The sequence below is a fragment of the Elgaria multicarinata genome, chromosome 8 (genome assembly GCF_023053635.1).
Source record: "Elgaria multicarinata webbii isolate HBS135686 ecotype San Diego chromosome 8, rElgMul1.1.pri, whole genome shotgun sequence".
NCBI classification, from domain to species: Eukaryota; Metazoa; Chordata; class Lepidosauria; order Squamata; family Anguidae; genus Elgaria; species Elgaria multicarinata.
The window spans coordinates 63,372,016-63,399,801 of record NC_086178.1 but is presented as its reverse complement, the minus strand read 5'-3'; the positions used below and the strand labels follow the sequence as shown (position 1 = coordinate 63,399,801).

Sequence of the window (27,786 nt, the reverse complement as noted above, 5' to 3'; positions counted from 1 at the left end):
TCTGCTTCAGAAAATTTTATTTTGCAATACATTCTATCAAAACTCTACATTTTTCCAGTTTTGTAGAAAAAAAATAGATGTTCCAGCCACCATTTGCTGAATTAGTCTTTAAGACCAAATCAGTATGTTCCCTGGAAAAAGATGAATACATCTTACAATAAAAACTAAATTTCTTAGATTTGTTAAAACAAATAACCATTTCCCCCTCACAGCAGCAGCCAAAATAGGGTTCCAGCAGCTTTGTATAAATCAGTGATTTTACTACAAAAACACTGTCCTTGAAAGAAAGGCGTGGCAGGCAGGCAGACATCAGTGTAAAACATGGAATGATTAGGTCAAACATATGGCACGTAAAAGATTAGCTTATTTCAGCAAACCTCCATAAAAAGATGGGTTACTTGTTCCATCCAACTATAGGCCCAGAGAAAAAGAAAATGGAAACATTTTCCCTTGTGAACACAAGTTTATAAAACTTTCAGAAGTTGTGTCCCCAAACAAGTGCATCTCTTAAAAATAAATGAACTGTGCTAAGCAACTCTTACTATAGAATATATACATATATATTCCCTTTAAACATCTACAGCTGCAAGAGTTGGTTCTTGTATTCAGTAGCTCTCAGATTTCAGGCGGCCACCATCCCCTTCGCTTACAAAGCGCTTCCTTCCCCTAAAATTAAAGACACAATAAGCCTTCAGTATTTCCTCTAACCCTTTACTTGCCTACATGGGGAGTGGGGAGGGGAGGGGTTGGAGATTCTCCACTAATAGAAATGAAATGCTACAACAAGCGAAAAGCAGTGTGGACAGAAGTTACAGACTATGGTTTGGATCCAGACTTAATCATAAAGTGGACCCATTGGACGTAATGGGCCTTAAGTTAGACATACTTCTGTTCCATTAGCAACAGAAGAACTGCTTGAAGGATTTGGGAATGTGATGAGGAAAGGAAAATACAAGAGCAGAAGTCAGGGAACTACAAAAGGAGAATCCCTAACCCCTGCAACATAAAAAAGGCTAGAATTAGCAGTAATTGGCACTTTTCTCCACAAGCATATAGGGATTAGAAACATGGTTAGAACCTCTGTCAAAACAGTAGTTTTGTTAGATAATTTTTAAGATTCCTTTAAAGAATTTGCAACGTTGCTAAAATAAAATACTTAAGAATGGCAGCTTCCTTTGATCCTAACCATCCTTGCATTAAGTAGAAAGAAATCAGCTAGAGTTGAGAAAAAGACAGTGACTGGGTTTAGACATCACAATAACCCACAATAGCTTAATTAACCCATCGTGGTTTACCTGGTGGGAGCGTGTTTGGCCAAAATAACTCACAGGCTACAGAGTACGTTATTTAAGCCACTGTGGGTTATTGTGTCAACTGGTGGTCACTGTGGCTTATTTTAGCCAGCCAGAAACTGTCAAAACTAGGGTGACCATATGGAAAGGACAGGGCTCCTGTATCTTTAACAGTTCTATAGAAAAGGTTATTTCAGCAAGTGTCATTTGTATAAATGCAAATCTTAATCACAACAATTAAAGCTGTAGGAGCCCTGCCCTCTTTTATATCTGGTCACTCTAGTAAGAGGGCAGGGCTCCTGCAGCTTTAACTGTTGTGATGAAGAGGGAATTTCACCAGGTGCTGCAGGCATACAAATGACACATGCTGAAATTCTCTTTTCTATACAACTGTTAAAGATATAGGGTCCTGTCCTTTCCATATGGTCACCCTAGTCAAAACCACTGCCGCTCCTTTCCACCTCTCAGTGTCAGGTCTCAGGGTTTGATGATGCATCAAGTACCTCCTGAGTAGGAGGTGGATATGTATGAAAGTTTTGTCCCAATCCTGCAACCCCCCAAGGTTTTCTAGCCACTTCCCCCTTTTTGGTGCACTCAGGATTTTCACTCCTCTGAAGTAAATGGGCAGGGGTTTGAGGGTGGATCAGGTGCCTCCCAACTAGGAGAGGCTGTGTTTGTTTTGTCCTGATCCTGCAAACTTCCAGCACTTCAGAAGTAAAACAGCGCCACTGCTCAAGCAGGAGGACTGCAGCAGGGGAGGGGGAGCCAAATTACACACAGTAGCTTAATAAACTACTCCCAGAAGCAGGGCAGGGGGTCGTGAGTAGCTTATTAACTCATTGTGCACTATCGTAATGTCTGAATGCGGCCAGTCTGGCACTGTCTGTGAGTCTTAAGAGTACGGAGAAGCAAGATGTGGACATAAAACCATCTACCTTATAGTGATTTAGTTTCAAAGCACATCATCTATAGGTGGAAATTCAAAGTCCATAGAAATTTGGGTTAGAGGCTCCCAGTTATTCACCCACTTTATCCAGCACTACTTCTAAGACAACCTGCACTGCAGTGAAAGAAGTAATAAAAAAAGGCAACTAACAACCTGAAATTACTGTTCTGCATTAGCAAAATAGATAGGCCAGCATCTCTTGTGATTAACCTGATCCTTCGAAGTTAAACATGTAGGGGTTCTTATGTATGTACCTGAAAGGACAGAGGTCTCTTAATGGTTTGGAAATTAATCCCGCACTGAAGCATTCCTCTACAAACCGCTCAAGCACAGAGTATGAATGCGGCACATCAAGATTAATGTCTGGAATTTCACGGTAAACTCGTTCATAACCCTGCAACATCAGAATTAGGAGGACATACTCAGCATTAGGAGGGCATTCTCTGCATGCGTCATCTCATAATTAAGATTTTCAATGCAAAGTACACGTAAAATGATTCTAAATAAGCAGGCAGTCTTTAATGTTACATTTAAACTTGCATTTAAAAAAATTACTTTAAAAATTTATTTAAAATTTAAAATTAGGGAACCTTTCTGCTCCCTAATCTAATTCTAAAGCAGACCAATTAATGTTAGTTGGTGCACACAAATAAATGCAACCTACTGCTATATATAAAATAAGGATATTCAACAGGAAACAACTGGAAATCTATTAGATGTGCTTACTCTTTTCATTTGGTCCGTAGTAATGACGGCAGATCTCCAAAGGGATTTCAACAAATCAAGCATCAACTTAAAGTTTGTTTCTCCAGTTGATTCCAAAACCATCACAACTGCCTAAAATGTAAATGGAGAAGAACTAAATGTCGACTGAGAAATAGTGGGAAAATACATATTTAAAGCAAGCAATAAAATTATATGCAATATCCAACATTGCTGGTCTGCTTATACTGTTGACATACTGCTAGCATAAGTGACCTCTACTGGTAAGCTGGCACAATTATTATTTTTACGAAAACTTATTACACCAATTTATGCTGTTGGCATACCAGCAGACATTGCTTACACTATTGATGTACTGCTGGAGGTTCCTTATGTTATTGACATACCATTAGAGGTTGGTTACCCTAGCGGTGTGTCAACAGTGTAAGCGGACCATCAATGTTGGATACTGTCCGATATCTGCACCATAGAGTGAGACAGTTTTGCAAGGTACAAGAACAAAATTGAAAATAAATGTGTTACAGATTATCCCCTATCAGTCAAAACACAAAAATGGTATGAAAGATTTCTGGAGACTTCAAGGGACTTGGCATTATGCAATTCTATATACTTTGAGAAAAAGGGACCTTAGTGACAATCCCACAAAGTGTAATAGAGAAAAACTTATTTGAAACCAGTAAAAGTATGAAGGAAGCAAAAATACTCTTGAAATGAATATATAACACACTATTGTTTTTCCTGTTTAAATTTAAGTAAGATACTGAGCTTAGAGGCAGTTAATTATAAAAGGAAACAACTACTTAGGTAAATAATATACTACAAAAAGGCATGGACTATGTGAGCTAGGCTGCTGTAAGCAGTCAGTTTAAAGGCCAGTGTAATAAATACAGTGCTTCCAAATAAGTCTCAGTATGCCTCTTCTAGAAGAAAAATCACCAAGTCTGTTGTATTATTTGATAACTTAATAATTGAACTTCCAATGCCAGGTATATTACTTATGTCATCCATAAACAAGACAAGTTAATCCTGCCTTACTTCATATACAAGTTCATGGTGAAAATGGGGTACTTCTAACTCTTGAAGACAACGTTCTGCTTCAGAAACATCTCCTGAAAGAAGGTATTCTTTCAACAGCATATCAATCTAATAGATTAAGAACACAATGTTGTATTAATCTAGGTGTTAAAAAGCTTACAGTGCTGAAATCTACAAGCAGCAAAACTATATTTAAATTTCTATTTCAAATGTAAGATGACAAAAACTCAGAAAAATATGGAATATGAGTATCAAGGAACAGCAAAAAGCTAATGTTCTACCAATATGTAATACACCCAGCTATAAAGTCTATAATTACAAAATGACTGAATTCTTATCATGTTTGGTCAATAGCAGAATTTTATTTTCTCAAAAATCCTCCTTCCCAACTATTGTTGATAACCTGGAAACAAGCAAATGTCAAAATATGTTTTTATGTACAAGCATTAAAATCCTCTTCCAACAAACAGGATTTTATTCCAGTGTCTGTATAGTATCACTAAACATATGGGCAATGATGAATGTATAGCTAAGGTTCTTCTCTACTCTGCATGGCATTAGAAGGAAGGGTCTGAGAATAGAAGTGCTGCCTAAAGAAAGCTTGTGAGCAAGTGAGAAGAGGTGGTCAAGTAAATGCACCTTCCAGCAGCAGCTTTCACCTTTGCCTGCTTGCCCTCTCAGGATGGTGCAGCAAGAAGGAGGAGGAGGAGGAGACGCATGTTGCCAAGACTGCCCCACCCCCACACTCTTAAACCAACTTGTGACATATACACCAACTTCATATAACCACTAACAATTATTACATTTTCATGTTTTACCTCTTTAACAAGATGTTTCACAGACTGCTGCCCACCTCCTGATCCCCATACATTGTCTATGCGTTTCCCACCTTTGGTCATACTCAGCAGTACAGTAGCTCGATCCAGAGCAGCCCTATGAAGAGAAAGGTAAGTATACCTCATTAGCATAACGGCTGACACCTTTAATCAATCTACCTATGCACTCACTATTGTGACATGAAGCTGTTACACTACAGGGCTAGTTTGTACATAACAGTAAATTATAGTTAAGCACAATGAGAACAAATTCAGCCTCTCCCCTGGGCTCACACACTCCCCAACTCCAGTGTGGCAGGCAGGAGTTCAGAAACTTTCCAGGTTTTAATTAACTGCAGTTCGCTATGTCCTATGAACCTGGGCAAACTGTGGTGAATCTTAACAATGGTTAGTAGAAACAAGCCTAGTTCAAACTATTGTTTAAGAAGCTGTTTTGTCTTTACTAACTATAGTTAAGGTTAGCCACCTTTTAAGAGTTTGAATGACACAAACTGCTGCTAATCTAAAACAGAAGCACATAACATCTGATCTCCTTGATTCCATGTTATAGGAAAGAGTAGGGGGAAGTGTGCGAGACCAGGAGGCTCAAATTCATGCAATGGTAAACAGCATCACGTGAAATTCATTATCTGCATGCTAAGATGGCTCTGTAACTAAGTGGCCTGATATTAAGAGGAGCCAAATATTCAGTATAACTTAAATCAACGAGTTGTAGCTACTTCACTACAAATTATCAATACAATACAAACTACTGTTCACCAATAGCTGTCTTCCCCATTTGATGGGTGCTGGGAACCCAATTCTGCTGGAAGGGGGGTAGTGCAAGGAGAGTCATCCCCATGTATTTTATTTATTTATTTATTTATTTATTACATTTCTATACCGCCCAATAGCGGTTCACAAAAATTAAAACCATTCAAAGTATAAAACAACAGTATAAAACCATAATATAAAATACAATATAAAAGCTCAACCAGATAAAAACAGCAGCAATGCAAAATTACAAATTTAAAACACCAAGTTAAAATTTATTTATAGACTTAAAATGCTGGGAGAATAAAAAGGTCTTCACCTGGCGTCTAAAAGCATATAATGTAGGTGCCAAGCGAACCTCCTTAGGGAGCTCATTCCACAGCCGGGGTGCCACAGCAGAGAAGGCCCTCCTCCTGGTAGCCACCTGCCTCACTTCCTTTGGCAGGGGCTCGCGGAGAAGGACCCCTGAGGATGTACCCTCTTCCCCAGCACAATCATGGCAACAGATGTGAGGTGTGGGGGGATTTTAGAGGTGGGCAGTGTGGGCACCCATGGCAGAACATGTAGGAAGCCTTCAAGAGCAAGATGCAGTCCATATGTGGCTTACAGAATGGAGACAACAGTCACTTGAGTTTATTTCCCAAAATAATTCTGCTAGCGCATGATAGTAGATGCTCAGATGCCAGAGGACTTGCTTACCAAATCTTTCCAAGATAAAAACATTTCACTTTTTTTATTAAGAACATACTCCTCACAAGCCTCTTCTCCAGTTTTTTTAAAGAGCCCTACTCCTTAAACACTAATAGAATTTGAAAACACCTTAATCCATCTCCAAACCATATGCTGATGCTTGAGATAGTTGTCCACATGATCTTTGCAGCTCAAGATTTAGTTAACACTGCAAACATCAGAACAGATTCCTGGAATATCCAAACTTGGTAGCTGCTAATCATTCCTACATCTTCTTTGAATTTGTCTAACAGTTTTCTCTGAAGCCTGTACTGGATTGGGTGGCCAAACCAGGGGTGGAAGGGGGGAATGTTATGTTCATAATTTTGCAAAGAAGAATCTCTATAAAACCCAATCTTTGTTTTGATTTTTAAAAAGTACCTAGACATATCTTATTTAGTTGGTAATTACAGCTAATAAAACATTGAAAAATCTGTAATTACAAAGCAGAATTCAACTATCCAGGACAAAGCACTTACCGAGCCTGAACACAGTCCACAGTGCCTTTGTAACCATCTATGTAACTACAGCGTAGAATCTCATCTCCAACTGCTCTTGCAATAAACTGACCCACCAACTGCCATGAAAAAGAAACATGCCTTTCAGACTGAATTTGAGATATACAAGGTTTCTTTAATCAGCAACATTACCCACACCAAGCAATGGTATACCAAATTGTGGGAAAGTGTGACATTAGCACCTACATTAGCACCTTTAGTTATATGCATAAGCATATAACTAAAATATAACTTCTTTTTTCAAATGAGCACAGTAACTTCAGGAGTGGGCAATTTAGGGAGCAATCCTACGGCCCCTAGACAAGAGTCTGGGGGACCATAGCATATTTTGGATTCCTGGACCCAAGATTGGAGACAGCGCTCCAACCACAAAGCCAGGAATCTAAGCTTCTCCAACTTTCGCAACTGGAGTGGAGAGAACCATGCCAGCTGCCTCCTCAAGGTCATAAAGACCACCTCGGAGAGGAGGGAAACGGGGTAGTCAGGGAGGAAAGGGGACTGGGGAGGCCAGTTTATGATGTATCCTTGGACCTCCCCGGTCTCCTTCCCTCCCAACTCCACAGAGCTTCAGCTAGACAGGTGAAAAATCCCATCTAGCGAAAATTCAGATCACCTCTGCTGCTCCTCCTGCTCTGCATTGGATGGTTATAGGCCTCCTAGTATGGAGGCCTATGGCCATCCCAATAGGATTGTGCCTCAGACTGGAAAAGCAAGGGAAGATATGCTTAAATCTTCCCCAATTTTCCATCTCCAGATCATACGCTAAGGTGCTTTTTGCCCAAGGGATCCCAACTGTAAATTTGCTAGGATATGGAAGCCTGTGAAACAAAAGTCTGTGTGCATGTGCATGTGTGCGCGTTGGGTGGAGTGGAGTGAGGGGGGGGGGGGTTGATGGAAGATTCAGAGCAAGAGAAGGGACAGGCAGAGAAAGCAAGCAATCCCCTTCCCCATTCCAAGTTGCTCCATTCATAACAGGCTTTTCACATGTAGCTTAAAAAAAAACCTGCTGGTGCTTTGTTATACTCATTTGCAATTCAATTCTTAGTTATGTCCTTACTAATTAAGAAATAAACACTGTTTCTCAAAGCATGGGCAATGGTATATTTCTAATTCAACTGCCTTTTAATCCATGCTTATTGTTTTCTAAGCATGGACGGTATCTAATGGGGCCGCTCCACCTCCACTGGTTCCACTGTATTTGCAGGAGCAACCGCTTGTGCAACCCCCAAAATGAGTGGAAACACCCATTTCCATATTGGTAGGTATCAACAGAGCTCCTTTCTGTGAGTTCCGCTGATTGCCCCATTCCAGAAATGAGCATTCCCACCCATTTCAGGTTCTTTTTAAAAGCACAAAAGCCCCATTGTGCAAGCGGTCACTCCCCGTGAGTGTGGGCTTAATAGGATACGACCCAATATGATTTTTTAAAATGGTCTAGCAAAAATTATCAGAAATCATCAAATTCTAATTCCTCTCAAATTATTAGATTTGAGAGAGGAATTAAAATTCCAATTGCCATTAAACTTCAGTAAAGTCAACATAATACCTGAAGAATTATGTCTAAATGGACTGTGAAATGGGGAAGAATCCAAAGTGTTGGGGTATTCCCGATTTTACATAAATAAATGAGTCAATTACACATTGATAAGAATGTATTTAGTAAGAATATAGTGACACAACATTTACAATGTAATATACAGTAGGGAAGATAAGAAGCTTGAGGGCCCAGCAAGAGCTAGACCATATTATGCCACACTGAAATTTGTGTTTTGAAACCAGACACAAATACCAAAACCTGCACAGTAGAATCCTTTATCTAAAAATAAGATAAAGAGGTTTTTAGTGTGCATCTTTATGTTTTAAACTACTTTAACAAGTAGGAGCAATAAAGATTACCACAAAAACAATTACTAATAAAAGGTAATTTGAACAAACCTGTGGTGCTCTGGGAGTGTCCAGTACCAGTTCTGGTAAGTCTCTGAGAAGTCTGTCAAAGGACTTCTCCACATCATGTCTTCCAACTACTGTCCCACACAGGTCAGCAAGGAGTTTAGAGGTCATCTCTCTGTGACTAGCCTTCCCCTCTAATGCCAATGATACAGCCAACACAGGTACACTGTATTTCATTTCACCAAGACTGAGGTCTTTCAGCATCTCCTGAAAATGGGGAAGTAAAATACCATCATTTTAGTTCAAGTGTTGTGGTTTGCATGTCCTATACAATAGAGATAGGGAAGGAGATGCACAGGGAAAGACAACACTCTTGTCTCTCAGTCTGTTTTCAAGTTAAATCACGTCAACTCCGTGGACATAAAGGGTTGGATCCAGGATCTGCCTTCTGCGAGAGGCAGGGACCTTCCTTAAGAGGAAAGACTCCATTTGTGGAAGGTCCCTCCACTGATTTTGGAGATCTCCCTCCTCCCACACATCACAGTTCACCCAATTCAGCAGGATCTCTTGACTCTTTGCACAGCATTATCAGCAAGCTGGAGGGCCGTTATGGGAAAGAGTGAATGGGGAAGTCTACTTCCACCAGTGCAGTTGATCCAATTTAAAACTGGATTCAACCTAAGAACTATTTTTACTTTTGTTCAGATTCTGTGGAACTCTCATGCGGTAGGAGATAGATATCCAATTCAAATACGATGCCTAGATTTCAAAGAAAGGTTTATCCAGTAAGTAAGTTTATCCAGTAAAAAGATGCCATTTTAACCAAGTGCACCCCATACTAACTTTACCTAATTTAATAAAATCCTTTGTTTATACTACTACTATTAGTAATTGTTAAAAAGACTGAAAATAAAAAGATAACCTTGGGGCCTAAGTACCCATTCTCCAAAGAAATATTCTAAATCTCATTAATCACTGCCTATGGTTTCCATAATGCAAGCCAAGAGACATACCGCAACTTCATTAGTATCCCCATGTTCAAAATATTCCTGGATTATTGGAGTTAACGTCTTCTCAAATGCTCTTTCATCCAAAGGCAGAACTACGGTTTCATAGACACAGTTATCCTGTTTTAAACAAAAGTACAACAAATTATAAAATAAAACCAAAATAAAATCTGTGGGAAATTAAGAGTAATTCATTTTTAGAATAGTGGTCCACTGAAGAGGCTTTCCAATCATTATCCCTTTTAATGCCAGCAGCCAGGCTTCTACCCATAATGCCTTTGGACCCTTCATAACTGTCATCAGATAAGCTGGTCTACTGACACTGAAATGGAGCTGGCAACCTGGAAAGAGCAAAAAAGAGGGGCTTGAAGCACTGCATGAGATCAGCTGCAAAAGTGGGCTTGCAGCAACGTGAATCCCCCTCTTTGTATCATGTCTGGCTTTTGCCTGTATCTCCTAAGCTTAACTATATATTTTCAGGCCTCAACAAAAAGTACTTAGCTCTTACTCCTTCCAAGAAACTTCTTATGGGACAGTTACACTTGGAAGAGTTATTCTAGACTGTGGCCACTATGTTTGGAGGGCAAGAAAGTCGCCTCCTTTCAAAAGGAGAACATGCCACAACTTTAACTTTAAGCAGCTTGTAAAGTTCCACTGTTGAAACATTAACATCATCCACTCTTTGCTTACCGAAAGAAATAATTGTATATCCAGTTTTTGTTTTTATCAGTCCTGATTAATCAGCATTTGAAACAACGGTTTATAGATGGGATGCACATCCACAGCTTATCTCATCTATATTGTTCCTCCCACTCCATCTACCCACTTCCAAGTTCCTGTTGCTGTCACATGGTCCCAGCTATGGGGCATCCTTGGACTAGGATCACCAGCAGGAATAAAGCAATGAGCACAACCATTATAGTGCTGCCTTGTTTAATGTAACTCACTGTTATGAAGATTATACACAGGACTCACATTGTGCACTGCCTAACCTTAAAACACAAGTTCTTTTAAAAGAAATTGACATGGAAAAATTAGAAAACTCCACAAACAATTATCATATAACACCCCTGTGTACTCAGTGCTATAGCAACTCTGTACACAGTGGGAAAACAGCTATGAGGCCTACTGCTCATCTTGAGCAACCACATTAGCAAACTAAACATTTTCTTACCTGATCATCATCATAGTTGGGATCTTTAATATCCACTTCCTCCAAATCGTACACTTGCCCAGGTGTTCCCCAAACACCTTTGCCTCCTGCACCACCTGATAAAAAGAAGTTTAAAAGCAAATATGAAACTAAAAGCTCCATCACACCAGGGGAAAACACGCTCCCTACCATCGCTTCTCCTCAGTTACTTCCTCTTTCAAAAGAGGAAGTTCACAACGAGCAAGAGGCCCACTGAGTCCACTGTTCTAATGGCGCTGCTTGTCCTGCACACAGCAGGAGAGAGCAGCAATTCCGTGTTTAAAAATATATCAGACTTAACCAGGTGGTGTTTTGCAAAAGGAAGGCCAGAAGGGGTGGAAGGCACACAGGAAACAGACAACGTCATGTGAGGGACCTGAGAAAACTCTGTGAGTGCCCAGTAATGTGCGTGCAATAAAACGGTCGTCGAATGGAGCTTCCAGTCTACAATGATTAGGGCACGTTTTGCTTTATTACTTCATTCTAACAATATCTCAAAGAAATCCACTTCTCAGATGTACATGAAAGCCTCTCAGAAGATAAATTGCAAAGCTGATATTGTTCTGAATCTTCTGACCTGATGGCATGCCATCACTTTTAATCAGGCTAATTAGAACGACATAAGCCATCCGTGGTAAGTTATTATAAAGTTTCTAAGTATTTGTGTCTTATTTAATTACCTGTGTTCATGTTAAAATTATGAACCTTAAGATTATTTTAGAGTTCTAAAAAAGATAGGTATTAAACATGCAGATATACACAATATTATTTTGTTCTCTTCTGTGTTTATCCTCTTATTGCTATCAAATGAATGTAAAACAACAGAAGTGCCAATTAGAAAACAAATCCAGATAAAAAAGCAAAATGAAAACCCACCTAAATCTGATAACCTCCTAATAGGTTATTTCTATTTGCTAAGAACTCAGAATCCACAGACCTTTCTTTGGTAGGCCTCTTCCCTTTCCCGAACGAGATCGCCTATCCAGATTCTTTCCCTTTGGACTTGTTGGTACAGTAACTCCACTTTTCACTGCTTCTCCATTGTCACTCACTGAGTCTCCTCTTCCAGAGTCTCTAGAAGAATTTTTTCTCAGCCTCCTCTTTGCTCTGGCATTGATTTTAGCTTCATTAATAGATGTTGCCGGGATCCAGTTACCATTGATTTCAGTTTTTGTTTCCTCAGTTCCACCATTTTCATCATCACCAGAAAATGGAGTATCACTCAGATTATCTAATTCCCCAAAATAAGAAGATACAGGGAAAAATAGCTATTAATGAAAGCAGTTATTTTGAAAATGAACAGAAATCTCAAACATGGTAAAGTTTCAATAGCATTCTAAGCAGGATCCGAATGCACACTGATCTAAATATATATGCTTTTAACAGTATTTGGAAGTATTTGGAAATACTGTATTTCAAACAGTATTTGAAACTACTATTGACTACGCCTAAGAATCTTCTCTCCTCTTTCCTTTTCTGGATCCAGAGCCTTTTGTCCCTCTGTAGCTTTTGACAGGCCCAGTTAAGCCCCGTTTGCATCCACTGGCTCTCTTCCACCTGAAATCACTCTGTCACAGAACCCAGAGTTCTGCCTGAGCCTCATCTGACCCTCTCTCCTAGACCATGCACTCTGTCCCCCCAGGACCCTGCTTTAGCTGAAGGGGTGACCCAACTACAGCTTTTCTCAAGGCTTCCTTTTGCTTAAAGATCAGGAGCTTCCCAGCATCATCTGCAGGATGGATCAAACAAGATCCCAGGATAGCTATCTTTGAGCTCTCCACTCTATCTTTTGGAAGTCTTCCTTTACAAATTGTGGTGTCCACCCTGTACCGTCTTTTATATAGTATGCTTGTGTGAATGTGTAGCAATTCAATCTAATTTTGAAAGAGCTTTTGGTTGGAAGCCCAGCCAATTGGTACAGCCTTGCCCTGGTCATCTAGTGGGAAGGATTCCAGCTAGAATTTTCCCCTTTCCCAAGAGAGAACAATTTATGTGGTGAAAAACTTCAAGCTTCATGTTCCCTTCATGTGGAGTCACTATGACATGGAAATGTATTTTGTAGTAACCCATGTAAACCACAAATTTTTGAGTTGAGCTGAAACTGCCACAGCAACATGTCACTTAGGCTAAGAAACTTCTTACCTGTTGTGTTGATGTTATCTGTCTGCTCATTTTCTACTTCCATAGCTGTTCAACAAATTTCAACTGAATTGAATGTAAATTAGGTTTTAATATTTTTGTTGCAGACCTAAATTACCGGGCCGGGGGAGAGGAATTAAGAACCTTTTAGTGCAATTTCAGTTGTAGAAATTTCAATTGTGCAGTATACTAACTTCTTTGACAAAGTAACAACAAAGTACCTAGTCGATATTAATCCTTGAGCAAATTTAGTATTATTTAAAATTGAGTTAGCCAGATAAAACCAACTATCATTCCCTTATATCTAAGGATAATTTACTTCATTTAATAGCCCTCCATCTCTTTAAAACCTAGGGTTGGTAACATATTCTTACTTCATTCATCCCAATAATGAGCTCGGTCACTATTGTTTTGCAACAATGTTCAGAAAAAAAAGCTTGTTCAAATGCCATCCAGCAAGTTCAGAACAGAGATAGGATCTGAACTAAGACCAGTACACACACACACACCAGAAATTTTTTAACTGTGGGCACTACTATCACTGTTTGTGGATACGAAGCTTGTTTTTGTATTTGTTATCAGCCCTGCCAAAATACCAAAATCACCAAACAGATATCTTACTTTTAATCTTTCTTTTATTCTAAAAGCAGAGCATCAAATTTAGGAATTCCCATTGCTCTCTGTTCACTTCCCACTGGCTTTTTTTTTTACTTTAAAAACATTAGCACCCTTGAAATTCATTATTTCTAATCACATTTATTTCAGATAGCATAATGACACTACTTCCATCAGAGGGAAAGCAGACAGATAATCCTAAGAGCTCATACATTGTACCTGGGTAGCTTTCATTGAGTATTCAATGATCTTGTTAGTGTTCCCATCAAGTATCTGTCCCATGTATTTCCTTCTTCCCCCACCTTTCATCCAGCAACCACCATGCATTGTTGAGAGGGGTGAGATTATGACATCAGGTCTCTCACATCATACCTCACAGCAAAGAGCTTTTCAGCATTACCTCAGCCAATTGTTCAGGAGTTATGCAATGTTCTGAAGTACTTTGTTTGCTAGAAGAGCTCCCTTAGCACTCTCTCAAAGGGCAGAAGATGTCCAAATTGACTGATTAACTTGTGAGGTTAATACCTTTCCTTTTGGTAGAGTATTCCATTACATGCATCCACTCTCCTTCAAATACAAAAGGAAAACAAATCATTTATATAGGAAGGTCTGAAACTTGCAGTAAGGCTTATTTTTAAAATGAGCATTACAGTTACTACACCTAGAAGAAAGTTATACAGAGTATTCAGTTTCTTACGCAGTGTTCAATGGCCTCCCTACTGCGTTACATTTCCCCCTTAAAGCACCCAATGATCTGCAATAGCCACTGCTTAAAAGTACAGCAAAATATATTGTGGTTCCGAGATTCTTAAAACTTTGGGCATCTTCATAAAACACAAAGAAAGTAAATTAGTGGGACAAAAATGTTAAATTGGAGGGAAGGAATTAGAACTACATCATATACCAGTTTCTAAAGAGTGAGAGTCAGGGAGTCAGGGTGTACTAGTGAGTCATGGAATCCATATAGATTACCAGCCTGCCACAAATGGAAACTGACAACAATGGTATGTCTACACTATTAATTGTGATTCAGTACAAAGGTACTGCAATTTAATCTGCGGTGCTTGCACCAAAAACACCTGGTAATCCATAAATGTCACTGGAAACTCTGCAATTCACTTTTCACCACTGTGCAGAAGGGCAGGTAAATGTGACCAAAACTAAACATGATGGCAGCAATCAATATGGGTTGCAACTTGAAAAGTGAAAGGAGCACAAAAGAAAGTAACACAGAACACTTCCCCCCACCCCACCATACACCCACCTACATACACACACACGTCTCAGCACATTATCTCCCTGGAACCATCCTGGTTTCTCGCAGCTAGGCTCTAAAATTAGAAGTGACCCTAGCTGAAAGAAAAGTGCTTGTGGAAAAAGACTACAAAGAGATAAGCCATGGGAGGTTCAGCTTCATATTTATGCAGCCCCTTTTGCTTTTAATCTCCCTTCTACATGATTGGGACAATTCCATGTTTAACCCTCTGTTGATAGGTGGGGTCAACAGCACCGGCGGGGGGGGGGGGGGGATAAAACTTGAGTCAGTCTTCCACAACTTGACATTTGAGGCAGTCCTCACTCATGTCAAGATGTGAACTCCCATGTGCTGGTGTGTGTGTGCTTAATTTGATGAAAAATCCATGTTTTTACTCGTATGGGTTTGGGGAGAGGGTCAATTTTACACCTATTGGAATAACCGGAACTGAAAAACCAGGCACATGAGATGCTAGGCTTAAAGTGACCCTGCCAATCACCACCACAAGCAAGATCAGTACCCCCCAGAAGTTCACAAAATCCCTTTACAAATGAAAATTGTTAAACATTTTTACTTGTGGCCCAGCAAAACTTTTTTTCCAGCAGATATCATTTTGCACAATCTAGCTTTAACAGTCATTTTGGTCCCAACTGTGAGACTCTCCCACAATACTTTGTACTATGCAAGAATGTTATAATTGATGAATAGTTCAGTGGAAGGTGCCCAATAAGGCAGTATCTGCCATTCAAACCCATGAAGTATGGCAAAATGGTTCTGTCTTTATTGCAATTCCAAAACATACATGCATATAAAATTGATGCTGACATATGTAAGGGTGCACCAGCAGTCCAAAACCTAGGCTGGACAGTGTTTGATAAAATAACACATTTACAGGGTTCCAGATGAATAACTGGTAACTTTTTCTCCAGTGTGCCACTAGGCAGATAATTCCTTTAGGAAAATCTTACTGTGGCTGGCACATTAAAAACAACAACCAAAATTTCTTGTGTTTCTTAGCTACAAACCTAGATCTGGGAACAGCAGCATTTGTAGCTTTCAGAAAGATTTGACACTTCATAGTTACGTCCCAAAGAAATGACAGTGATCCATTTCTTCAATGCATAAAGATGTAGCAGTATCAAAAAAATCCAAACCTGAGATCATTCATTATAATGTTAAGACTAAAGGTATAGACACACCTGTGACCAGATGGATCTCAACATTTTTAGTCTTTCATTTTCTGTCATTTTAAATATGTTAGTGTATTTTAAATCTTTGTATTTCTGCTAAGATTTATTTTGGTTTTTATTTAATACTGTAGTTGTAAATTTTTGTATTGTTTTTTATCAAGTTATATTTTATGGTTTTAAATGTTATGGACTACCTGGCCCAGAGAGCTTTGGCTATTGGGCAGCATAGAAATGTAATAAATGAATAAAATAAAATAAATATCTACTTCGAAACACAGGTTATTTACTTATGACATTTGTATGTCACTACACAACAGAAAGTTCCTTGAACAGTTTACAGTAAATATAAAAACAGTGGCCAATAGTGTGCTGTCTGTCCTCCTCCCCCCCCCCCGTAAAATATAGTGGACGGTGTCCATTTAAATGCCCATATTTAGAGAGCAATCCTATGGGCCTTAGATAGAGTCTGGGGAGAGGGGACATCGGATATTTTGGATTCCTGGATCTGAAGTCGGAGGCATTGCTCCGACCTTGGACCCCGGAGTCTAAGTTCCCTACCTCCTCGCACCCGGTGTGGAGCAAACCGCACCGGCTGTCTCTCACAGGTCACAAAAGCAACATCAGAGAGGACAGAAAGGGAACATGCTGGTGGGCGGCTAGAGGAGGGAACTGGGAAGCAGGGATATGAGCATCCCCAGCCTTCTTCCCTCCCCCACACCTCAGCTAGACAGGTGAAAACGTCCATCTAGCTAAAATGTCCAACGGGGGGGGGGGGGAGTGCAGAGATCGCCACCACTCTCCTGCTAGCCCATCTTGACAGCAGCACTTTGGCACGGCGTGGCACCTTGCTCCCACACTTGCATTCCTTCCTGGCATCTGCACGGTAAGGAACACAAATGCGAACTTTCCCGCTCTGTAAAAGCAAAAAAATAAAAATGGGAGGGAGGAGAACAGGACCATTCCCCCCCTTTTAAATTTTATTGTATCTGCGCAGCTGCAGATACAGATAATGAACTTTTTTAAAAAAAAGAAAACAACGGGGAGGGGGGAAGGAACAAGGCAGCCAGAGGAGAACACGAGAAGAGGGACTCCAGGTGAACCACATCTCCTCCCTCTGGCTGCCCGTTCCTCCCCCACACAATTTTTTAAATTTTTATTATCTGTATTATCCAGCCCATGGTGGCCAATCGGGGTGCCATGGGCTGTGACAAGCCTCCACTGCCAAAAAAGTCGGAGTAAGTGCCCGACTTTTTGGGAGCAGAGTTTCCAGAGTTTGCCCCTGGATGGCTTCGCAATAGCAGCTGTGTCATGTAGATGACGTGCCGCTACTGCGAAGCCACCCCGGGGCAAACCCTTCGTGTAGACATGCCCCTGCTCTACATAGGATCCCTGTTAGCCTCCAAGTTTGGAGGCTAACAAGAATCTCAAAAGGATAGCGCCCTTAAAAGGTGAACAACCCCAAAGGGGGGTCTCGTCCCAATAGACCTGAGTCTAACATCAATCACCACCTAAGATGAGTCTAGAGACATAGCAAGCTTGCCTGAGATGTCAAGAGAGGCAGCCTCAGAACTGGTAGTGCCTGCCACTGCTAACACCAAAGGATGGAAAGGTGTCATCTCTGTGGGTGACACAGTGACTGAACATTGCAGCAATTATGTGCTTCATGTAACCATTTTAACTGTCTTAATCATGTGGTTATGAAATGTGGCGACTGCACATAGGCTGCTCAGGTGCTGTGTGCTATGATTACATTTTATGAGATTTATTGCTGTTATTACCAGTAATTCACAACTCATAACTACTGCACTATTATACTTGTGCAACTATTATATGTTAATGGCATATTTTTTGTTTAAAAAACTGTGGGATCAGTTAGACTCCACATGCAGTTTGTGTAGGTCTTTATACCTTACACTCATCTCAGTGACTAATGTGCAACTATAATTTCTGGAAAACAGAGGGGCTATAAAAATGCATGATTTTTAAAACTTTCATATGTGTTTATGCTTATTAATTTCTATCAGGTATTTTATTTTTATGCATTTCTTCAGTTAATTTTACCAAACCATGATTCCAAATTACTAGAGTTAATATGGTCCAGCTGCCAGTATATCCTGCTATAGTTGTTGTGAAGCTAAACATCATTCAAAGCTCTTTGATGAAAGGTGAAATACAAATATAGCACAAAGAGACCTAATACTCAGCTATCAAGAATGATAAATGTAGCTTTTATGTATTCCTTGTCTTTCTCCCTAGTGAAGTTTGGACATTTTCTATTATAAGTAAGGTGAGTAGTGTCCCTATTTTCCACCTATGTTGCAGGGGTGAATTGATATTTGTTGTCTTTGTTGTTGTTCCCTGTACAACAAGTCTGCAGCAGGAGTTTGTAATCTTACTGCTTCATTATGATAGGAATATGCAAATGTGCATTCCTTCATGAAATTAAGATAATTTATATAGGACAACATAGGAACGCAGCAAGCAAACCAAATGTTCTCTACACATGTCTTAGGATAACAGAGAAAAACCTCAGGGACAGCCTTGTGCCATTTGGCAAATGGTAACCCACTGCTCCAAAAACACACAACTTCTAACACAACTACACAGTCCCATACAAATGTATTACAAGACCACATACCAGTACCATGCAATTCTGAAAGGGGATAAGCTGCAACATAAACAAAGAAGTTGCAACACAATGGTAAAAGGGATGGATAGAGGAAGAACAAAACAAAGTTCAATAACAGATAAGCTCAGTCACGTTTGTTAAATGCCTGGTAACCACTGATCTAAGAACATGTAAAACCTGCAAACTGCCAGGTTACACAAAGGCAGGGCTGGCATATGTCACAGCCCATGCTTGCTAAGCCCCCTTGTTTGTGGCAAATTTGGCCCTGAAGCTACGAGAGCAAAATTAGTCAAACATCTGATGAGCACATGATTGCCATTACACAAATACTCCAAGGGCAAGGAGTTTGACAACTGGCATTGAACTGTTGGCATGTACTTCAGGAACGCATGATTTTTAGAAGGCCTGAAGTTTATATAGCATGGCAAATCTTCCTCCTGCAGATGACTATGTGTGTTCAGCACACACTTTAAAATTAAAACAACAAAGGAAGTGGTCCTATAGTTAGTTAGGTTTTTTTAAGTTTTAAAGTAACATCTGCTGCTAGACCTTTAAACATTAAGGAAACTGTGGTTTTCTGGTTTTGATCCTACAAACAGACAGCACTTGAAATTTTGTGGTTATGCTATGTTTTTGAACATCAGGCAGAATACATCAAATCATTGTTTTCAACTGAAAAAATAAGCATCCTATAGCTCTGCAGTATTCCAAGAGCTCCTGGTAGCAAGAGCTCCTCATCTTATTTCAGCTTGTTTATACTGAATAGCCAGTCAACGTAATCCATATTACCAAACAATATAAATGTAATCCATATTAGCTAGGGGTTGTAAATTTAATGTGGGATTTAAAATGCTTATATTAATCAGCATTAAATGTTTTATTGAGAATTATGTTTCGATCTGAAAAAACTGACCCAGTTCATTCGCAGAAGTCTCCTTGATTTGGACATCAGTACACTTACTGTACATCTCAAGAACCACTCATTCCAAAATAAGTCACAATAGGCATTTGCAGTATTTCAAAACATTTTTGTGATTACTCTGATTTGGGTTGCTATGTAAAGACCAAGGCTTCCTGAATCCCTAAATTCAAATGCCTAACCAAATGAAATCTAATATAAGCGTCTTATAATATTCACAAGAGAGATGGTCAAGAATTACAAAGTAACGAAATTTATTTATTTATTACATTTATATCCTGCCTTTTTTCCTCTTGCAAGGAATGCAATGCAGCTTACACAGTCCTCCTCCTCTCCACTTTATCCCCACAACAACCTTGTGAGGTAGGTTAGGATGAGAATCAGTTATGGCCCAAAGTCACCCAGTGAACTTCATGGCCAAGCAGGGACTGGGACCTGGATCTTCGGAATCCCAATTCAACACTCTAACCACTACACCACACTGGTTCTTCCAAAGACATCATCTCATTTTCCAATGTGACCTTACAGAGCTTCCAAGTCCACTGAATCTCTCCTGACCATCAAGTGAGTATTGTGGCCTAATTTCACAGAAGGGAACATTCCTATGAAAAACCAGATGAGAAAACAAATTCTGAAACACTAGCTTTTAGCAGAAAAAAAGAAACAATATTCTGTGGTATCTTTAGGAAACAAAGTACTTATATACAGAATGTTTATGGGTCTAATAGAGCCACACTGGGAACTTTAGCAAACCCTATACTGATCCCCATTTGTCCTAAGGGCAGGTTGGGAAGAATCAATGCACCTGGGATGATCCACAAAAGGGAATACTGCACAAAAGGGTGTAACCTGATACCTACCCATACAGCTTTAAAGCACAGAACCAACCATATGGGAAACCTTTGTTCAGACAAGCTCGATATAGGAACTTGCTTTTGGCACATAAGGTAGCGTCTGTAACTCTGTGGTAGAGCACCTGCTTTGCATGCAGAAGTTCCAAGTTCAATCCCCAGTAACTCCAGATACTGCTGGAAAACCTCCTGCCTCAAATCCTGGAGTGCTGCAGTGTCAACAATACTGGGCTAAATGGACCTGGTCTGACATAGTATAAAGCAGCTTTACATATGTTCTATGTAAGACAGTGGTTTTCAAGCTTCAGTGAACCTTTCCACATTGACTTGTCTGGGCTACAGGGGATTCTGGGGCATGTTGTATCCTGTACATTCATTTATGCAGGCCTAGTGGTTATCACCACTGCTCCATACAAAGACTGCAGCCCAGAGTAACTTTCCCCCTCCAGATGTGTTGAACTACAACTCCATTGGCTGGGGATGATGGTAGTTGTAATCCCTATCTCGAGGGCATCAGCTTGGGGAAGGCTGCATTACGAGCAAGAGCAGTGGCAAGTAAAGCTGTCTTACAGAACCACCAATGCACATACCCGCCAATAAGCTTTTGAAAAACTCTGTGAATTTCCAGTGTGAAAACGACTGAGACGGGGGTGGGGGGAGAAGCAGCCCTTCTGAGGCCACTCCTGAGGTAATGATGGGTGGCCACAGCAGACGACGGCCTACAGACGGCTTAAAGAACAGCTGCTCCCATCCCCGCAAAGAGCTTCGGCAATTGGGCACTCAAGTCAGGCTCCTTGTTCATCTAGCCCAGCACTGTCTATTCCGACTGGCGTCGGCTCCCGACAGCCTCCCGCAGAGGTCTTGCTCCACCACCTGCTCCGGTTGACTGGCAGGGACTGAAGAACCTGCGGCCTGCGAAGCAAGAGCACGAGCTATACATACTGCCCGCCCAGGCAGCTTTGGGCCGCTGTGCGCATCCATTCCCACAGCACAGACCTCCCAACGGAAGCCTGTGGGAGAAGCGGAGTCTCCGCCGCGGCGTTAGTGCTTGTGAGAGGGCGAATGCGGGCCGTGACGGGGTGAGAGCGAAGCCCCGACCTCCCCCTCGAGTCGTGAGGGCGTCATTAACCCCCAAGGACATGCGACGCGGGGGGAAGCCCCCACCCACAGCTCACTGCCGCCAAAGAGGCGAGCCCCCCCCCCCACTTCCGAGCTCACGTTTCCAGAGAGCGGGGGGGAGGGTCGCATTACCGTAGGCGACGGCCCCGGAGCTGCCCCACCGCTCCCCCCTCAGCCGCCACCGCTGCGGTTCGCTTTTCCCCCGTTTGCGTTTGTTTTTGTCCTGCCCAGCAACACGGCCACGAGCGGCCGAGTCTGATTGGCCAGCCTGGCCCTCTGGGCTGCAGCCAATGGGAAAGGAAAGAAATCAGGTGATCCGCGGGGGCGGGGCGAAGGAACGTTCAAAACAAAGGTGGAAAAAAGGGGGCGTGTGACGTGACGATACAACTGGGCGAAGCCATCTGAATTGCAGAGGGAGGGGTAAGAAAGCAAATAACTGTTCAAGATACGACGGAGAAGCCACGAAGTCTCTCGGGCTGGTCAGACAACACTTTGCGCTGTGGGTTAATAAGGGCTCTTGCTTCTTTGGCTCCTAAGTATTCACCTTTTTTATCTCTTGAAATTTAAGAACTGAATTAACCTGAATCCTTCCCAAAGTCTATAAAGTTACGGAGAAGTCTTCCCCAAACCTGGTTCTCTCCAGATATTTTGGCCTACAACTCCCATCGCACCTGACCCTTGGTCATGTTGGCTGGGGCTGATGGGAGTTGTAGTGCAAACATCAAGAAGGCACTAGATTGGGGGAGACCGTTACGGAGAAACATAGGGTTTGGAGATCTATCTTTTACAGTTTAGGAATTTTCGAACAGTTCCAGTAGATCCTGTTGTGTTCAATGGGGCTTACAAATAAACGTGCATGAATTGCGCTTAACCCACAAGTCGGAGGATTTGTGCCTTTCACACCTGCCACACAGGCAGATATTCAGGAGGTGGAGCTTTTCCTGTCAAGAGATGCAGTGATGACAAATGCTCTCACTGCTGGATACATCGATAAAGATCTGTATCCTTCAGCTGCATGACAGCCTGAAAAAGTTGTGGATTCCGTACAGCACCATGTACACTGATGGTGCTATATAAATAAATAATAATAATAATAATAATAATAATAATAATAATAATAATTCCATTTATATCCCACATTATTATTATTATTATTATTATTTATTTATTTATATAGCACCATCAATGTACATGGTGCTGTACATTCAAACACATTTTCTTAGGCTGCAGTGCTGAACTTACTAGGGAGTAAGCCCCATTGAACTTAGTCGGACTTACTTCTGAGTAAACCTATTCAGGATTGTGCCATTCAAATGAATTCACTTGAATTCACAGAAACTGTGTTACAGCTAGTCAATCCACAGGCTTATTCTGACCACTGAGCTATGGCCTTTCTCAAAAGAAAGTACATGTTTGAACTATTCAAAACAGCAGTAGCAAATTGGAGTTTTGCCACTGATTGTACTTTTTGTCGATTATATCTTTGTTTAGGTGGGCAGTTAATGGTAAGAAATTCTGGTTTTTTTAAAAAATAAATAAATAAATCATAAGCATTTAAGTCATATGCAATGGCATATGCTGGAAAATTCAATAGGCTAGCTCACCAAAAGCAAGAACATTGTCTTCAAGGATCAAGCACTAACACCACAATACATGCAACTGCTGGGATCACTATAGAATGATAATTATATTTCACCACAATGAAGATTCTGGTTCAAGTCCATGAATCTAAGACACATCCATCTGAAGTATGAGAAAGGTGAGTGCAAATGGAGGCACAGAAAATGAACACTGATCTGGGGCCGGTGATTTCTTAACTTTAAATTTGTCAGTAAGGTTCATGTTTTGTCATCACTATTTGCCCCAGTCTCCCTCCCTGAGACTTCTACAGTGAAGACAGATGAAGAGAATTTATTCAGCTTCTCTGCAATCTCCTTACCTTCCTTCAGTTCTCCTTTAATACTATTGTCATATTGTACACCAGCCTTCCCCAACCTGACACCCTCCAGATACATTGGACTGCTACTCCTATAATTCTGAGCCAGGCTGGGAATTATGGGAGCTCTAGTCCAACAGACCTGGAGGGCACCAGGTTGGGAAAGGCTGGTGTACAACGTAACGTTAAGGCTGCAATTTTAAGTATGCTTACTAGGAAGTACGTCCCACTGAACTCAGATGGTCTGTCTTCTGAGCATATCAAAAGTGCAAGGCTCTCTATAGCAGTTACTACTAGCAACTGTTCAGCTAGAAGTGATAGGTTGTATTTTATTATACATTTGTGCTTTTTGTACAGCACTCCTTTCTCAATCTTGGCATAAATACGCTAGGTTTTATGGGACAGCATCATCTTAATTCATACAGCACCTTACACTAGATGGTGACATAAGCAGCTGTCATCTCTGTGGGTAAGATCTTTGTACTACTACTACCAGGCAGTTTCATTCCAGTTGTGGAATGAGCTTCCCAGAGAAGCTCCCTAGTGCCTATGTTGTGCTCTTTTTAACACCAGGTGGAGACCTTATTTTCCCAAGCATTTTAGCCTTTCAGTTTTTGTTTTAAATCTGTTCGTTTTTTAAGTCTTTGCATTGCTGCTACATTTTATTTTATTTTATACTATACTATTAATGTTTTATATTGTATTTTATCCTATTGTACTTTATGATATTAATTGTTGTGAACCGCCCAGGGAGCTTTGGCTACAGGGCGGTATAAAAGTTATAAATAAATACATGCTTAAACAAGAACTGTCTGCCAGGTACTTCTCTCCTGCCTGCTCCTGCCCCAAAGCAATGCTGAATGCTCTTTGATGGCAGGCCAAAGCAACTAGATCAGCTGAAGCCTGTGGTTAGGTAGACACCTGTTCTTGAGGCAGGGTATTTCTAGTTTCAAAAGTATTGATTCACATCAGCAGTCGACAAACTTATTACTAGGCACTACAAAAAGTGGACATACAAGATCCTAATCAACGAACAGGAAGTATGTTTAAAATTGTATTAAAAATGCACAAGCCACAAAACTTGCAGAACCGCTAATTAACTAGCTAAATTGTTTGCAGTCAATCTCTCTGAAATGGCTGGCTTAAGTTATTTGAGGGTTCACTCTAAGATCACAGAAGAATGTGGCCACACAGCTTATGATTAACCTCACTCCACCCTCTCAAAAAGACCTTTTCCTGACCTTCCAGTTGGCCTGCGTTATTTGCTTAGAGTATACTTTGAGCCTCCCTCTTAACTACATGTTGTGCCCAACACTGAGCCTTCTCCTAATTAGAAGTTTCAATGGTAATAATTTATTACCAAATATTGTGACTACTGGTGCTTTCCAGTAAGGCAAGCTGATATAGTCCACCAGTTCTCCCAGGACACCACTTCTTAGGGGTAAGTGGATAGCTGGTGTACTCCCATTCTGTGCCTGAACTTGAATTTATTGATCTCTCTGCAAATGTATCCTCTTAAGTACTATCCAGTTTGATTATAAGGTGCTGCATTTTAAAGCCAGAGGCCTCAAGGACAGTAAGCTTATGTCAGCAGAGAGGAGTTCTAAAAGAAGGCAAAGGTTCATCTTCTTACCCCAAGTCAGAAATTATTTGTGTGCGACACAATGCATGCCTGACCCAATTTATCTGAGAATCTGATGTTTAGTTATGAATGCATATTGGCAACAACTTGCGAAAGACAGTTCAGTAAGTGATTTGTGCATGAAATGGGACTATATTGTTTTAAAAGTATAAGCACCCAAGTAGTGGCCCAGAAACACCAAAGAACTAGAGTTGGTAGTTTTTACCTAGCAGGGCTCCTTTGCCTTTAAGAGTTGTGCAACAGGTAGAAATTCACCATGTGAAACTTTACCTAGCATACAGATTCAGTGATACAAGAAGAAACTCCATTGTTAATAACAACATAGAAAACTGCCTTAAACCAAGTCAAACTACTGGTCCATCCAACCCAGCACTGTAAACACTGACTGGCAGTGGTTCTCTATGGTTTCAGACAGGAATTTCTCTAGTTCTACCTGGAGGTGCCAGGGATTGAACCTGAGACCTTCTGCATGCAAAGTATTTGCACTACCACTGAGCTACAGCCATGATGTACTAAATTGTTATTGCAAACAAAAAAGCAAGCGTCCTTTGAGTATCATTTTTGCAACTACCAACATGATCCAACAGCATCGATTGTGTTTTTAAATTGCAGCCACAAATGCTGAAACCCCTCCCTGCAATTTATGCACAAATCAAAGTAAAAGGAGCAGGCATTATTTTTATGTATCACTAAAGAACATATCTCCTTTAAGAGAAATTGGGAGACAGAAGTATTCTTGACACAATCCAGGAGGAGCAGACTAAAACTCCTGCATCAATAGTGCCCTAAACATTACATTGTCCTAGTTCCCACAAGGTGTCCTTTGAAGTGTTGCATAAAACTCTGCAAAAGATTCTAGGTTGTAATTTAGTACCTGAGCAATTATGAAAGGCTGAAAATGAGGTTACTGTTTCCTGGAGAATCCCAAAGCCATCCTGGTTGAATTGACCAAGGTGAACTCTAGTCAATTTCCCTGTTCAAATTCAGAACCATCTAACCACAAAGTGAACTGAGCAGAGAGAAAGGTATCTTAGAAATATTATTTACATTTACACACACACACACACACACACACTCTAACTAAGCAAAGATACAAATGATTCAAGCAAGTCAAGCCCCAAGCCACATGTTACAGGTGAAAGCATTGACCTGGAAAAAACATTCTTTCCCAATATGTTAATAAAAAACAAATCCACTGATAAGATTCTTAGTTTTACTGGCCTGTGGTCACAACTGCACCACCCAACTTCCTATCTCTACTTAGGGCAGTGCCTGTTGTACCAAAGGAGAAGAACATAGCAGCAGTCATATCCTATTTGGAGGGGAGAGGCCCTTCCTTAACTACTGCACTGGGCCCTAACTGAAGCACCAAAGCAGGAATCACAAAATGCCCTTTATACACAAGTCTGCCTTGAACCCCTGCAAGGTTTGGGTGCATGTAAAGAAGCAGAAGTGGATGCCAGGGCATCCACTCCTGGTTGTGCTTTTTATATTGTATTTTGTATTTGGGTTTTTAGATTGTTGGATGTTTTATTATGTTCTTAATAGTTTTATTTTTTGTGAACCGCCCAGAGAGCTTTGGCTATTGGGGGGTATAAAAATGTAATCAATCAATCAATCAATCAAGGCCCCACATCTCAGAAAAGCCCGTAACCTTCATAAGCTTAAAAATAAATAGAACATTGACATGGAACGACAGCACACTTCATTTACCCAGCCAGCACACAATGCAATCGTCTGGGTTGACCCAGAGTAAGATTACAATCCTCTATTCTCTTACTTTAGAGTAAGTGCCACTGAATTCAGCGAAATTTTCTTTTGAGCAGACATGGTTAGAATTGCGTTGTAAGTCGTCTAACTACAATCGCGTTTACTCAAAATTAAATCGAAGTTCAAAGAAGCTAATTCCCACGAAGCTGCAGCGCGACCCTATGGACGCTTTATAGGGATGAGAGGAAAGACGCATTGGACGGGGCTACATAGCATAGTCTCTGCACACTTCCTTCGGAGAAAGGTCTACTGAGCACAGCGGAATTTACTTCCGAGTAGAAGCATAAGCATCGGGCTACAGGTTGCCTAATGCTACAGTCCTATATGAACACACACCGGAGCAAGGTCATACGGTGGAACTTATTTCAGAGTAAACATACATGCTCGTGGGATCGGATTGTGACAGGTTTTCTAGCCAGAGTTATCTGATTTAGCACAACTGACTTATCCGAAACACTAAGAAAGCCAACGATCAGTAAATGAAATACCCCTTTCCGAGAAGTTCCTCCAACCATTATAATATGTACCAATTCGTTTTAAACAAGAAATTATTACTACTACTACACCGTGCTCCTCCTTGAACCAAAAGGCTCGTGGCCAGTTTGTTTTTATACCTCGCGATTTCTTTCGCCACCCTAAGCTACCGGCGAGATAATAATTAAAAGGTTAGAAAGTCACCCTTTTCCTCCTCTTGCTTCTACTCAGAAGCTGTTGATGGCATAAAATCCGGGCACTCAACCAGCCCTCTTTCCTAGTTCTTTCGCCTCGACAGAATGGCATCAGATCCTTCCCTTCTGTCT

General features: G+C 40.8%; 1 protein-coding gene across 5 annotated transcripts; it reads right to left on the bottom strand.

Moving 5' to 3' along the window:
* PDCD4 (programmed cell death 4) lies at positions 1-27,786 on the bottom strand. Of its 5 annotated transcripts, none has more exons than XM_063132642.1 (13): positions 27,665-27,786; positions 14,048-14,242; positions 13,064-13,169; positions 11,859-12,152; positions 10,904-10,998; positions 9,736-9,849; positions 8,768-8,989; positions 6,794-6,891; positions 4,815-4,929; positions 3,997-4,104; positions 2,965-3,075; positions 2,493-2,632; positions 1-666 (listed from the first exon to the last, which is right to left on the bottom strand). In XM_063132642.1, the coding sequence occupies exons 3-13, from the start codon at positions 13,104-13,106 to the stop codon at positions 606-608; spliced, it is 1,401 nt and encodes a 466-aa protein (XP_062988712.1). In that variant the 5' UTR covers positions 13,107-13,169; positions 14,048-14,242; positions 27,665-27,786; the 3' UTR covers positions 1-605. The 5 variants fall into 5 exon arrangements, with proteins under 5 accessions (XP_062988712.1, XP_062988710.1, XP_062988711.1 ...); XM_063132640.1 differs by having other exon boundaries at positions 14,076-14,242; XM_063132641.1 differs by lacking the exon at positions 27,665-27,786 and adding an exon at positions 21,771-21,840 and having other exon boundaries at positions 14,076-14,242.